Source organism: Rosa chinensis, chromosome 3 (assembly GCF_002994745.2).
Source record: "Rosa chinensis cultivar Old Blush chromosome 3, RchiOBHm-V2, whole genome shotgun sequence".
Classification (NCBI taxonomy): domain Eukaryota; kingdom Viridiplantae; phylum Streptophyta; class Magnoliopsida; order Rosales; family Rosaceae; genus Rosa; species Rosa chinensis.
In genome coordinates, this window is record NC_037090.1 from 43,961,558 (window position 1) to 43,976,381 (window position 14,824).

The window sequence follows — 14,824 nt, forward strand, 5'->3', positions numbered from 1 at the left end:
TACATCTTTTAGTTTTTTTGTAGGTTTTTTCCATAGAAAGAAGAAAAGAAGCCAAAATGAGCTAAGTAGGATTGAAAGGCAATGTGCAATCTGAGACTGAGAATCTGTATGTGCAGAACACCCAACTTCCCTGAAATACTGGGAGTTACAGAGATTGAATCAGATAATGAGCTTTATATCATTAGAAAGCTACGGATGTCTAATTTCTGTAGAATTTTACAGATCTTGATTTCGATACTTTTGGAGAAAGTTATGATTGTTTGAGTGAAGATAGGTCAGAACAGGAAATCTGCTCGGGAATTTACAAACATTCGTGGAGAACTCATGTACCGTGGCACAAGTTCATCAATCGTAATGTTTCAAGGAAGTTAATTCAGATGAACATTAAATGATGAACTTATTCATACTTTTTCTGAAGATATTTCAAGCTTTTCCCATTCCAAATCAAGAAAGGAATCTATTCTCAAGTCTTACAAGGAAACATGAAGCCAAAGATGAGCAGAAATCTTCCCTATATAAGGGAGCACGAATTTGCATGAGGAGAGAAGTCTCAGGAGCACAATGTAGACGCCTAAGGTGCAGAGACGTACGACTCATCCATTTTCCCTTTATTTTCCCCTTCCATTCTTTTTATGTTTTTCCTATGTTTTATTTAGTTATCTTTTGCTACCTATAGAAAATCCTCTTATCCTAAATCAGTAAATCTTTTAGTCAAGTATAGTAGAATGAATCAGAATGAGATGTCCTACTTGGTGGTTGTGCCACCGATTTATAGGTGTGGGACGACTTGGGCAATAAGTCATAATTACTACCGTATTTAAACCTGTAATTACTACCGCACTTTATGGTTGTCATCATTGCCGCATTTATGACCGTTGATACGCAAAAAATGAGAGTACAACTTATAACCCTACAGACGATTGTAGAATAGAGTAACTAGGGTATTGTTAAAGGCCGGGGATTGAGGGTACTCCAAACAATTCACGCAAGACGCACAAAACACAAAACAAATCAACTATCTAAAATTAATGAAGATAAGAAGAAGAAAGAGAAGATGACGAATATAAAACAAAAGGAAAATGGGGTTTTTAATTTTGTAAACACAAGAAAACAAAGAAAAGATGATTTATGGTTTGAGAAATATCAATAAGATGAGATAGTTAAGAGCATGTAAATCCACCACCAATCATATGCAAATTTGATCATTGACTCCTAATTCCTTTATTATGCTTGTGAGAGACAACAATCAAGAACAAGCCATGAATGCATGCATAAGTTCTTATTACTTCCCTTAGGTTATCTAACTTAGTGAATGCACTCAAGTTAAAAACATTATAAGCATGCGATCTCAAAACATATAGTGAAAGCACATAACATGTTTATTCAACTGATGCATAGATCATTAAGAACAACGGAAGTTTGATTGTTGATTAAGTTCATCCTAGTACAAAAAGCATGTCTATTCAATAACTTAAGCACATATTGATTTACTATTCTCCTATAGTAGTCGCTACTTGTTAAATAAGATGCAGAAAGATGCTCGATCTCTTAATTCTAGATACATATACATGCAAAACATTCTAAGCATGCACTCAAAGAACATAAAACATGCAAGCTAGAGTTTTCTATGAAACTAATCAATATGGCCAATCACATAGAATAGCATAGAAATTAAGGAGAAAAATAATCATATATTGCACATAATTGGGCGATCAAAATAGCCCCTAACTATAAAGAAAATTAGTTACTCACAACTATGATGTCCACAATCAAAAGCATATTAAAGAATTCAATTACAAAGGATAGAAGTGAAAGTTTGATGAAGTGTGGATGAAAAGCAGCCACAGCAGCAGGTCTTCAAAGCTCAAAGGACACAGAGGAGGCTTCTATGCAGCTCACGGTGATGGAAGGAGGATGGTACGGTGATTCTTCCCTTGCTTTGATGTGAAACCGTATAAACAAGTTTAAAGGGTTTTTTGGACGAATTTTGATGTGTAGAGGGATGATTTAGACTTCTAGAATAGCCCCTATATATAGTGGTTACATCCCTTGAATTATTCTCCAAGAGAAAATCATGAATACCAACTATAGTTCACACGAGAAAATCATGAAATTCATTTTGTATAATTAAAATCGTTTTACTTACCTATGAACCATAGTTAATCAAGTCCATGTATTTTAAAACAAATATTCATTTCCGTAAGAACATTTTCAATCCATTACGATATAAGTAAAGTAATTTCGATTCGTAATATGAACCATGTGAGATTCACTCACCTCGATACCCTAGCTGCGTCTTCAATTAAACACCACTCACCCTGAAACCGCTCACCCAAGTAAAAACCGTCAATCACCTAATCAAATGTGACTTGAATTTAGCCAACAATTCCAAAACATACATAAACTACCATCCAATTGTCGGATTCTAAGTTATACGAAAATCCGACGGACAGATTCTCACGAATCGCCTCCATAATCACTGTTTTGTAATCATCCGAAGATCCAACGGTCAGATCTTTGCCCATGACAACACAGAGTCACTGGGACGGTCATACGATCAATATATCAAAACTACAAGTCCATCGGATGGTCCGATCTTCACAGATCACAAATCAAACGATCGAAATCGATAGAAAACGTAAAAATTCATAACTTAATCATACAATCTCCAAAAATTATGAATTATATATGCAAACGATCGTATCGACACGTATAACACAAAAATGGACAGAAACTGTCCTTGGGGTGGCCGGAGGTCACCGGAAACCATCATCATAGTGGCGGCACCGCCGCCCATCCACAGTCAAAATTAGACAAAACTTCCAACACAAAAGATCTTCATCTCAACTCCAATTGAAACTTTCATAACTAGCACAAAGTCTGAAACAAAGCCATTTGACCGGAATTTACCTTGCAAATTTTGAAAACCGATGAACCCTAGTTTCAAAAGTTCCAAAATTAGATCCCCACAGATCGAATCGTTGCAAGACATTTTTAGGAGAGCATCTACGTCTTCTGGGCTAGAAAAGCCCCCAAGAATCACGAGCTATGGTGGCCGGAGGAGTGAGAACCCATGGGGACGATTTCAATGTCGGCAGCTCCATTTCTCGGCCTTGTACCGCCGTGTACGGTGCTTCTCACGATGAAATCACCACCACAGGCGTGTAGAGGGGACTGAGGCAAGCCGGATTCCCTTTGGAATCGAGCCGATTGGTGGCCTGATGAGGGAGAACGAAGCCGGCGAAAGGAGCTGCAGCTGCTGGGCTCGGGAGAGAAGAGGAGGCCGATTTCTGTTTTCAGAAAATTATGTCCTCCTTTGCAATTTCTTGAAATGGAAATTGTTTTATACCAAAATGGAAATATCTTCAAAAATTCATAATTAATTCACAAAAACTCCGATTTTTGCGTTCTACATATGCACGAGTTCGTATCGACGAACTCTACGACTTTCATGAAGGAAGTTTTCCTAAATTTTGAACGTATAAAAAGTCAACTTTCACGAGCCCCTAAATAATGTACGTTTTCGAAAATAAAATCGTTCGAACTAATTCCACAACTTCTCCAAGCTTCGTACTCGCTCTTACTACCGCGAAAATATTTGTAAAAATCCACGGAATTTAATTTGGATTTTTCGGGTATTACAATCTACCCTCCTTAAAGAAATTTCGTCCCGAAATTTAATCGCAAGTCAATTTCTCCCGATTAAGATTTTTCTGTAATTCAAACAGAATACTAACCAAGCACCAAATGTGGTCACAATAATTTCTACTTCAACTATACTACGCTTGACTACACTATCTCCATAGAAAAATTCTTCTTCAGCTTAGGCTCAAGCAAAATGCTTCTCCACAAGAATTCTAGAATAAAAGGTTAACCTAACCATCGAATCTCCATTTTTACCAAAACTGTAGTAATCTACAAAGCTACGGCCCTATGTATAAAAATACATCCCAATAGCAACTAAATCAATTCATCACTAATGTAAACCCACCCAACAAGAATTCACAAATGAAACCTTCATTTCAACTTAAGTCAACAACACAATATTCTTTCGCAATCAACATTTCTCAAAATTACAACACAACAATTGCCTCAAGCAACCCATACCCAAATCACCAAGTGGCATTGCACATATAGTTGTTTTCACACAGATCGTCATCCTGTATTGGCATACAAGTACAGTAAACACTCCCACAAAGCATTTCGCTACTCAATTAACATCACGGTAAACCTCCATAGTGAAATTCAAGCATGCAATTCGCACCGGCCTAAACCAATTTGGGCTGAAAACTCGGCCCACCAACCTTCAGCTCGGCTCGGCTCGGCTCGGCTCAGCTGTACCGATTGGCTGCCTTCGGCTCGGCTAAGGTATGAAGTTTTACATACTGTCTGTATACCGTACTGACCGTATATACGTCTGCATACCGAAGCATATACAAAAACATAAAACTTGTAGGAGGCAAGGTTCGAAGTCCAGACCCCATACACCAAGGCTTTGCTCCCAACCACTGAAGCATGAGCTGCTCTCATTATTATAAGTACAAATGTTATACTTATTATGTCTTATGCGAACATAATAAGAACAAAAGAGAGGCAAGGTTCGAACCTCAGACCTCATGTACAAGAGCTTCGCTCTCCACCACTAGAGTACCAGCTGCTCTCGTTGTTATCCATGCAATTCTTTTTATTTAAACCAAACTGTTTCAGCAATTCGGCCCATGAAATACACCAAAACTGTTGCAGAAATCTGGCCCATGACATACTCCAAAACTATTTCAGAAATCCGGCCCATCGGGCCTCCACCCACAGCTACAGTGAGGGCATTGATCCAAAACATGCCCTTGTACGGTCCATCTGCCACGACTTGTATTTTCCGTAATTTACGGAAATCAGATCTACTCTCGGCTACAGTTTGTCTGCCACAGCTCCTCGAGATTCGTTTGGTTCCCTTACGCGCACCCCACGAGCCAACAAACTTTTCTTTTCCGCATTTTACTCTACTTTTCTGACACTACTTTTGACTTTTCTCTTCAACTAACTCAAGTCTAACTCTTCCTCCATCAGATAAACTCAAATCCCCAATTCCAACATCATTTCCTCAGTCCCAATCCTTCTAACTGCAATTTTCTTTAATCACTCCTCATCACCGTTTCTTCAATTCTCACATTCTCTCAACCCATCACCAATGAAACCACAAACCCAACAACTAATGGAATCACAAATCCAACAACCTCTGGAACTACAAATCCAGCAACCTCTGGAACCACAAATCCAGCAACTAATCGAGGATGGAGGAAGCAACCAAGCAGCCGGGAGTAGTGCCAACATGCCTTTCAGGCAGAGCCGTACCCGGTGGACTCCCACTCCAGATCAGATAAGAATCCTCAAGGAGCTTTACTATGACAAGGGAGTTAAGTACCCAACTACAGAGCAAATTCAAGAGATCTGTCTCCATCTGAAACAGTATAGATAGATTGAGGGCAAGAACGTCTTTTTTTTTTGTTCCAGAACCTCAAGGCTCGAGAGAAGCAGAAGAAGAGGTTAAATCAGGACGTTCAGGTGCCCATGGTAACTAGTTCTTCTGGTGTTGGTGGATCTATCGATCTCAATTTTGGGTCCACTAGTTCTACTGATGCTGGTGGATCCATTGATCTCAATTTTGGGTCCACTACCTCTACTGGTGCTGGTGGATCCATTGATCTAAATTTTGGGTCATGGGTCGGCTGCAGTGTTGACCCATATTCCTTCTCACCCTTCAATACTAATACTAGTACGACTTCCTTTGGCACAAAAGAAGAACAAACTTTCATGGAACAACGAGGAGAAGATCACCAGGAGATTGAAACTCTTCCTCTGTTCCCCATGCACGGTGAGGACATCCTTGGCAACCTGAAGACTACTTTCGAGGGAGGTAGCGGCTATGGTTACTATTCTGGTGGCTTGGGCAGCTACAACGGTGGCTCTCACATTTCCCTTGAGCTCAGCCTCAACCCCTCTGGAGCTGCTGACTTGGCTTAGTATAGTGTAGTCCCCTTTTCTTTTTCTTTTTTTTTTTCCTCTTTTTATTTTTATTTTTTTGAAATGTAGCTGAAACAATAAGACTGAATGTATGTAGTCCTTTTTTTTTTTTTTTTAAACCAACAATAGCACCAAGGATTGAACCTTAGTCACCCATTGTTCTTTCAAAACCTTGGCCAACTCTGCTGCATCGTACTTCTAGTAATTTCTCGAAGCTTTCTAGATTAGTCTCCACTCCTACGTAAGACATATCTTGATTCACCAATCGATACTAGTAAAGCACCTAATATCTCACCCTGACTACAACACAATTCAAAATCCTATCATCACAACAATATCTGTTCCAAAGCATTGATAATACAACACTAGCACTCCTAGGGTTACAAAACAACATTATCACCTTAGCTCAAATGCTAGGACAATGCCTTTAAGATAACCTTCAACACTTGGTTCATTCGTTCAATCCGTCCAACAATCTGCGGATAAATGCTATACTTGCACTTTGAGTACTTCATCGTACTTCTAAGAATAGCCTATACTCCACGAATTAAGGCAAGCGTAGATTGACTAATTGATACTGGTATAATACCTAGTATCTCGCCAATGACACACTCCACCACCCCACTTGGATGCAACCCAACATCTCATGAGTCATATCTCTGTAATTGTAGTATCTCATACTAACGACATCATAGTTCAGACTCCTGTCCTCACAACAGTATTTGATCCACGACAATTGTAACGTAACCCTAGTACTTTTAAAATTGAAAGAGGACCTTATCACTTTAACTGCAACTATCGATGTACTGTTCCTTCGCAGTTATCCTATCAGGGAATTACATGAAGCTTTCCATAGACCAAAACCCTACATAAAACTCTATCACGATATCAACGGATCATCTAATCACTGCTTAACAGGTGTCCTGCCACCTTAGAACAAAATCAAGATAAAGTCTAGCTTTATCTAGCCCCCACACAATTCTTTGTCACACAAACTACCACCCAAGCACTACAAGTACTGTCATAAAAACTGCTACAAAAGCACTACGCACTGCCACAAAAGCTACCACACAAGCACTACTACACAAGCTGCCTGTCACATAAGCATTGTACGAAAGCTGCTACAAAATCACTACTAGCACTGCCACAAAGGCTGCCACAGGCACAAGTCTACTATAGACATCAGGGAAAAACCCATGCTTTTACTCATAACTTCTCCTTCTAAAAATTCATCGCGTAGTGTACATAGAATCACCACACAACCTTCTTAGTCTACACTAAGAATTCAATCTCACACAAGGTCAGCATAGTTGCCTCAGAGTCACTTTAAACACGCATCACATGTCAATTACCAAAACTCCACTAAGACATCTCGTTACAAAACAAGATATCTAATCCTTGATACGTACATCCCATCTAAAAACATCTGCACATCCAAATTAAGAACGCAAAATTACTATCGATTAATACCGTATCCACATTAGATATGTGCATAGGTCAACACCATGCCTTCAACCAAACACTTCAACCAAACACTTCAACATACAAAAGAAGCTCATTTCCATAAAACAATCCTCACCGACTCAACAGAGTTAAATCCGGAGGTTCCCATTCCTCGAATATTGCAACTCGCGGCAACTAAACTTATTCTAATACGAACCAACAAGACAACTCTATGGTTCTAAGGACTACCCCTCCGAATGTCCATCACCTAAGAAGTATAGTATGCTTGGTTAATACACGTATAACACTTAAAACACAGTGTAAGTCACATACAAGTCCATATTAACCAAGTCAATACTACAGGGAAGGTATTCACGTTCCTAAAATGACTTAGCGGCCTAAACAACTCCTAACACTCACACATACCCAATGACTTTGCCAATACCACAGAGCACACAATGGGGATCCGCTGCAGACGGGCCATCACTCGGTAAGTATTGACATATCACCAAATATGTACCTTACGCTCTGATACCAAACTGTCACGCCCCGGATTTTGAATAACAAATTCAAATCCGAAACATGAATTAAACAACTACAACAAATAAACGTTCTGAATTTTTTTCTCAGAAACAACCACACCACTTGCACTCAAATTTCAAATCTCGAAACCTCGAGTTAATTATTACAACTCACTTGTACAAAGTAAAATTGTAAAGCTCTAAATGAGCATAACCAACCTCACAATAGAAATTCAGAGTATCATAAAGCAGCTACTCTACGCAGCTCGATCACCTTCCTGATTCTCCTGTCCTGTAGGATTACCTGCTACACCGTTTGAATAGTGTACCGGGATTGCAACAACACAAAACCCGGTAAGCTTTTGACAGCCCGTATGAGTAAAAGAAAAGAACGGTTGATTTATTATCTCACAAATCTTTTAACTCAAGTAAACACACCCAATCTCAACATCCACAAAGAAATCCACAATCCCACAATTCAGTCACTAAAATCATCAACTCCAAATCACCAAGAATTAATACGGGATCAAAACTCACATCTTTCTTCCCAAAACCCCGAAAGCGTATTTATACAAATACGGTGACTGACAGACTAGAGCTCTAACTGAATCGTAGCCCATCACCTGGCCTAGGTTATGGCATCCGACATGATTGTCATTTATCGTAGTTCATCAGCATAGAACGTCCGATACACATACTCAACTTAGCCCATCATCCCATAAGGGTTGTGGCATCTCTTACACTCAACCAATCGTAGCCCATCATCTATCTAGTATTAGGGCATCCGATTCCCTCATACCGGTCACTACATCGACCCTAAATCCAAAATCGAGTACAATAATATTCTTTCACACAATAGGATCAATAATTCCATGATACGTACTATTATTGTGTATATATGTACTCAAAATACAACTCCAAAAATCACCAATCCATACTCAATCATATCATCACTCAATACCACGTCATCCATGAATTTTCAATATAATTCCACCCATCACTATTATCATAAATGAATATGGTAAATCAAGTTTTCAATTTCACATCAATTAAATTATTATAAAACCACATATCTCCAAGTCACACAATTCCATATAGAATCACGTAAATATATATATACGTAATCACTCACTCAGGAGTGACCACTAATACCAACTATAGTTCACACGAGAAAATCATGAAATTCATTTTGTATAATTAAAATCGTTTTACTTACCTATGGACCGTAGTTGATCAAGTCCATGTATTTTAAAACAAATATTCATTTCCGTAAGAACATTTTCAATCCATTACGATATAAGTAAAGTAATTTCGGTTCGTAATATGAATCATGTGAGATTTACTCACCTCGATACTCCAGCTGCGTCTTCAATTAAACACCACTCACCCTGAAACCGCTCACCCAAGTAAAAATCGTCAATCACCTAATCAAATGTGACTTGAATTTAGCCAACAATTCCAAAACATACATAAACTACCATCCAATTGTCGGATTCTAAGTTATACGAAAATCCGACTGACGGATTCTCACGAATCGCCTCCATAGTCACTGTTTTGTAATCATACGAAGATTCAACGGTTGGATCTTTGCCCATGACAACACAAAGTCACTGGTACGGTCATACGAACAATATATCAAAACTACAAGTCCATCGGACGGTCCAATCTTCACAGATCACAAATCATATGATCAAAATCGATCGAAAACGTAAAAATTCATAACTTAATCATACGATCTCCAAAAATTATGAATTATATATGCAAACGATCGTATCGATACGTAGAACACAAAAATGGACAGAAACTGTCCTTGGGGTGGCCCGAGGTCGCCGGAAACCACCATCACAGTGGCGGCACCGCCGCCCATCCATAGTCAAAATTAGACAAAACTTCCAACACAAAAGATCTTCATCGCAACTCCAATTGAAACTTTGATAACTAGCACGAAGTCTGAAACAAAGCCATTTGGCCGGAATTTACCTCGCAAGTTTTGAAAACCGATGAACCCTAGTTTCAAAAGTTCCAAAATTTGATCTCCAAAGATCGAATCGTTGGAAGACGTTTTGAGGAGTGCATCTACGTCTTCTGGGCTAGAAAAGCCCCCAATAATCATGAGCTATGGTGGCCGGAGGAGTGAGAACCCATGAGGGAAATTTCATCGTTGGCAGCTCCATTTCTCGGCCTTGTACCGCTGTGTACGGTGCTTCTCACGACGAATAACCACCACAGAGTTTAGAGGGGACTGAGACGAGCAGGATTACCTTTGGAATCGCGCCGATTGGTGGCCGGATGAGGGAGAACAAAGCCGGCGAAAGGAGCTGCAGCTGCTAGGCTCGGGAGAGAAAAGGGGGCCGATTTCTGTTTTCAGAAAATTATGTCCTCCTTTGCAATTTCCGGAAATGGAAATTGTTTTATACCAAAATGGAAATATCTTCAAAAATTCATAATTAATTCACAAAAACTCCAATTTTCGCGTTCTATATATGCACGAGTTCGTATCGACGAGCTCTACGACTTTCATGAAGAAAGTTTTCCCAAATTTTGAACGTATAAAATGTCAACTTTCGCGAGCCCCTAAATAACGTACGTTTTCGAAAATAAAATCGTTCGAACTAATTCCACAACTTCTCCAAGCTTCGTACTCGCTCCTACTACCGCGAAAACATTTGGATTTTTTGGGTCTTACAATTTTGTTCGGGAATTTTGAATTGAGAATTAACTAAATTAAATGCAAACTAAAATAAAAGCAAACAACTAATTATCAAGCAAAAAATTAAGTTCGGATTTCAAATTAATGAGAACATGGGAGTGTCAGGTGATTCACACTAACTATATCTTGTAAATAGAGATGCCAATTTCACAAATGCATGCATTTCCTATATGTGTCGGGTCTCGTATATATCTAGTATCGGTTAAGGCTACTAAACCAATTATCCTTTCAGTGTATTGACTATGACGGTTAAGGCCACAATCAACTCTCTAATTTAGGCATTACGCCGGTTAAGCCCGCAATATCCAAAATTAGAGGCCTAGAGAGCAAGATAATAGAGACCCAAGTACGCTTAGCTACAATTAAGCTAGCTAATGGTCACCACACTTAAATCCTAGATGCAACAAGACCAATAAGTTGTCAATTTATCAATCTACTCATCACAATTGCCCACAACATAATTTCAAAGGGTGACAAAGCCTAGAAACATGCTTCTAAGGACCAATAAATTCGGATTTAAAGCATACACAATGGAAATTGCATTTATTAAAATTAAAACATCAATATTTATACAAGATGAGTTAGAGTTTCACAACCCTAACTCCCAAAATTGAACTACTCACAACTCATTATCAAATACATCATCAAATACATAAGAAATTAAGAGAAATGATAGAAGAGAGAGGGAACACAAGTTAAACTCACAATTTGCTATAGGCAAATATGAACCCAACTTGAGATTAAGCCCCCACTCTTTACCAAGCCAAAATCATTTTGTGGTGATGAAGCCTTGATGATATGTAGTGAAAGCCCCTTAGTTTCCCTTGAAAGAATGAAACTTGGTGATGAAAAGTTAAAATGGAAAGAGAGACAATTAAACGGGTACGTCCATTATGTGGCTGCAAAGGGCTGCAACTGGAATGAATAGAGATAAGGGCCACATGGCAATAAAGGAGAGGGAGAGGGAAGAAAATCGGCACGTGAAGAAGAGATGGACGAGATGAGAATCATGGTTTAATTAAACCATGGGTGCCACATGTCAAAGCTGAATTGGTTTTCAACCAATTATATACAAATCTGCACGTGCAATGTTGCTCAACTTCTTACTTAATTAATAAAATTAATGATTAATTAACCAAATCAATAGTTAATCAATCAAATCAGTGATTAATTAACACTTTTCTTCAATTTTCTTCTTCTTTTTCTTGTAATTTCACGCACATACCCACAACTATGCGTAATTGCCTTATGCTTCTTTTTTGGCTTTGACTTTGGTTGACAACATCGACAATTCGACTTTTTGTCGGTAATTCCAATTAACTCTATTTTCGCACAATTTCTTCTGAAATCCATAACTCCATTTATTTGCTACAAAATAAATAAATAAAGTTTACTTACATAGTATTTGACATTAGGATTGTCTTATTCCTAGTGTTTTAGATATAATCATACGTATATAAATCCGTGTAATCAAGAACTATGCAACTGATCAAACAATTTGAGATATATAAAAGAAATGAAAATTAGTGCAGCTTCCATATATAGTATAACATGATAGCACTGGAAAAAAATTTAAAAGAAAAGCTCATAACTTTGCTCAGTATAGATGAAAAAAACTCATGGAGTTTTCTGAATAAATAAATTAGTACAGGTAAGAGATTGGATTAAGAAGACGAAATGAAGTAAGAGTTTACCTGAAGGAGAGTCGAGCCTCAAAGAGATATGCCACTCAGAGTGAGTGAAAGCTTCAACCTTTGACTTTGGCACTCTACAAATGAGAAAAACACTTATATGAAGTATGTGTATGTACAATTGGTCTTGAATGTCAGCAAGTTTAGTCAATTCAAGTAAATTCCAAAGTCAATTCAACAAGCAAGAAACAAAACATAGTTAAGTGATCGAACAACAATTTAATAACCAAGTATCTACGATTTGTGTATTAATTCTTCTGTTTTTTTTTTCCTTTACTGTTTCCATATTCAAAGCATATAATAAAAATGTACGTATCCAATAAGGCTAAGTAAATATAGGTAACATGTGCCACTGTTACTGAAGATCAAACATTTGACGGACAATACGAGAACGAATTAAACTAAACCTCTTTACTTATATTGTGCCTGTATTCTAAATGATCGGTGTTACAGTTGGTGGGTTCTAGTTTTGTGCAAACCGGGATTTGTTGCTGGTGGTGGTATGAGGCAGAGCTAGTGGGTACTGGATATTATGCTACAATATCAAGGAATTCCAAACAAGCAATGATTTCAAGTCAATTCAAGGAATTCCAAAGAAAAAAAAAATAGCAATGAAAAATTGGACAGAAACTACAATAATTAGTAGAGGTAAGAGGTTGGATTAAGAAGACGAAATGAGGTTTGGGTTTACTTGAAGGAGAGTCGAGCCTCAAAGAGATATGTCGCTCAGAGCGAGTGAAAGCTTCAACCTTTGGCTTTGGCACTCTGCAAATGAGAAAAACACTTACATGAATTATACGTATGTACAATTGGTCTTGAATGTCAGCAAGAAACAAATCTCAACAATCAAAGGTTTCATATTAAACCAAACAAACGGAAGACAAGGAAATCAAAAAAAAAAAAAAAAACAATTCCAGTTTCACCAGTATTATCTAACCACAGTTTGATTCACTGAAAGAAGTGATTAATTTTTATTGACTTGGAGCTATTCAAGTTGTATGACCAAGGCCAAAACCTTAGGCCATCTCCTGTAGGAGAGGGCTATATTAGGGCCAGGGCTATAATTTAGCCCCAGAAATATTATTTTTTATTCTTGAAATCGTGAACCATCTCCAGTAAGGCAGGGCTAAATTTTAGCCCTTTCAAGTATTTTATAGTTTTAAATTATGTTTTTCAAATTTATCATTTTATTGTATTATAATAATATTTTAATTTAGACCAAAATTAATTTTGGAGACAAAAATTAATTTTTTTTAAAGTGTTATATGTTTGGATGAGGTATCTATGTGGTATTTTTTATAACATTTTCGGATAGGATTTTTAAGTGCCACGTGCCCCTTCACAGTAAATCCCTAGATTCCCGATTAGATATATTGTCGACATGGCAAAACTAATCATTGTAGACCTTATCAAATTTTCGGATAGTATTTGTGAATGCCACGTGTCGCATTGTGATCAACTCCCTAGATTTTCGATTAGATTTTATGCATACGTGGCTATTCTATCTTCAGCTACAAACCTCAATAAAAAGAGGTCTTTCGATTGCATATATCACTATCTCATCTATTTCTTCTCTAATTGTTTGTTCAGTAAATTTTCCTTTTATTTTGCAATGAATTCCAACTAGTTTTCTCAGTGGAATGAGAGGCAACGTGAAGACGAGAAAGATGACGAAGAAGATGAAGAATATGATGCGCAGAGGCGAAGAAATACAACATAACTTATGGCAAAAGCAGTTAGCTGGTTGGCTACTAACCCACTCCATCAACAACCGCAATGGGGAGGTTCTGTTCCAGGCCACTCTACCCATCACCGATCATGCTAGGTAGCGAATGAAAAGTTGTTAAATGATTACTTTGTAGCTAACCCTGTGTACCATGCTGAAACTTTCAGACGACGTTACAGGATGAGGCGTGAAGTGTTCCTCCGCATGTTGGAGCATGTCCAGACGGCGGATCCATACTTTAGGTAGTCATAAGATTGTGTTGGGCGTCTGGGCTTCTCGCCTCACCAGAAATTGACGTGCGCTCTTCGAATGCTAGCTACTGCATGCTTGGCTGATTCCTTAGATGAATCATTCTGTATGCCTGAATCGACCGCCATTGAGAACCTTAGTCGATTTTGTCGTACTATTGTCACCATTTATCAAGAACGCTACCTTTGGGCTCCTACAACAGAAGATTTGGATAAGCTTTTACAAAGAGCTGGGCGACGAGGATTTCCTGGAATGATAGGTTTGCTTGATTGTATGCATTGGCAGTGGAAAACTTGTCCAGTGGGATGGGAAGGCAGCTTCAGCCGCAAATCAAAAAAACCAACCATTGTTCTTGAAGCTGTGGCAGGTCCAGACACTTGGATCTAGCATGCTTTCTTTAGAATCCGTGGAGCCCAAAATGACATCACTGTTCTCGGATGTTCACCATTATTTGATGCTGTAACAA

General features: G+C 38.2%; 1 protein-coding gene across 1 annotated transcript; it reads left to right on the forward strand.

Annotated features, from left to right (window-relative positions):
- The first annotated feature begins 5,565 nt into the window (after nucleotides 1-5,565).
- LOC112194618 (protein WUSCHEL-like) lies at nucleotides 5,566-6,018 on the forward strand. The gene has a single exon (XM_024334832.1). It carries the CDS (start codon nucleotides 5,566-5,568, stop codon nucleotides 6,016-6,018), a length of 453 nt encoding a protein of 150 aa, XP_024190600.1.
- Nucleotides 6,019-14,824: the final 8,806 nt, after the last annotated feature.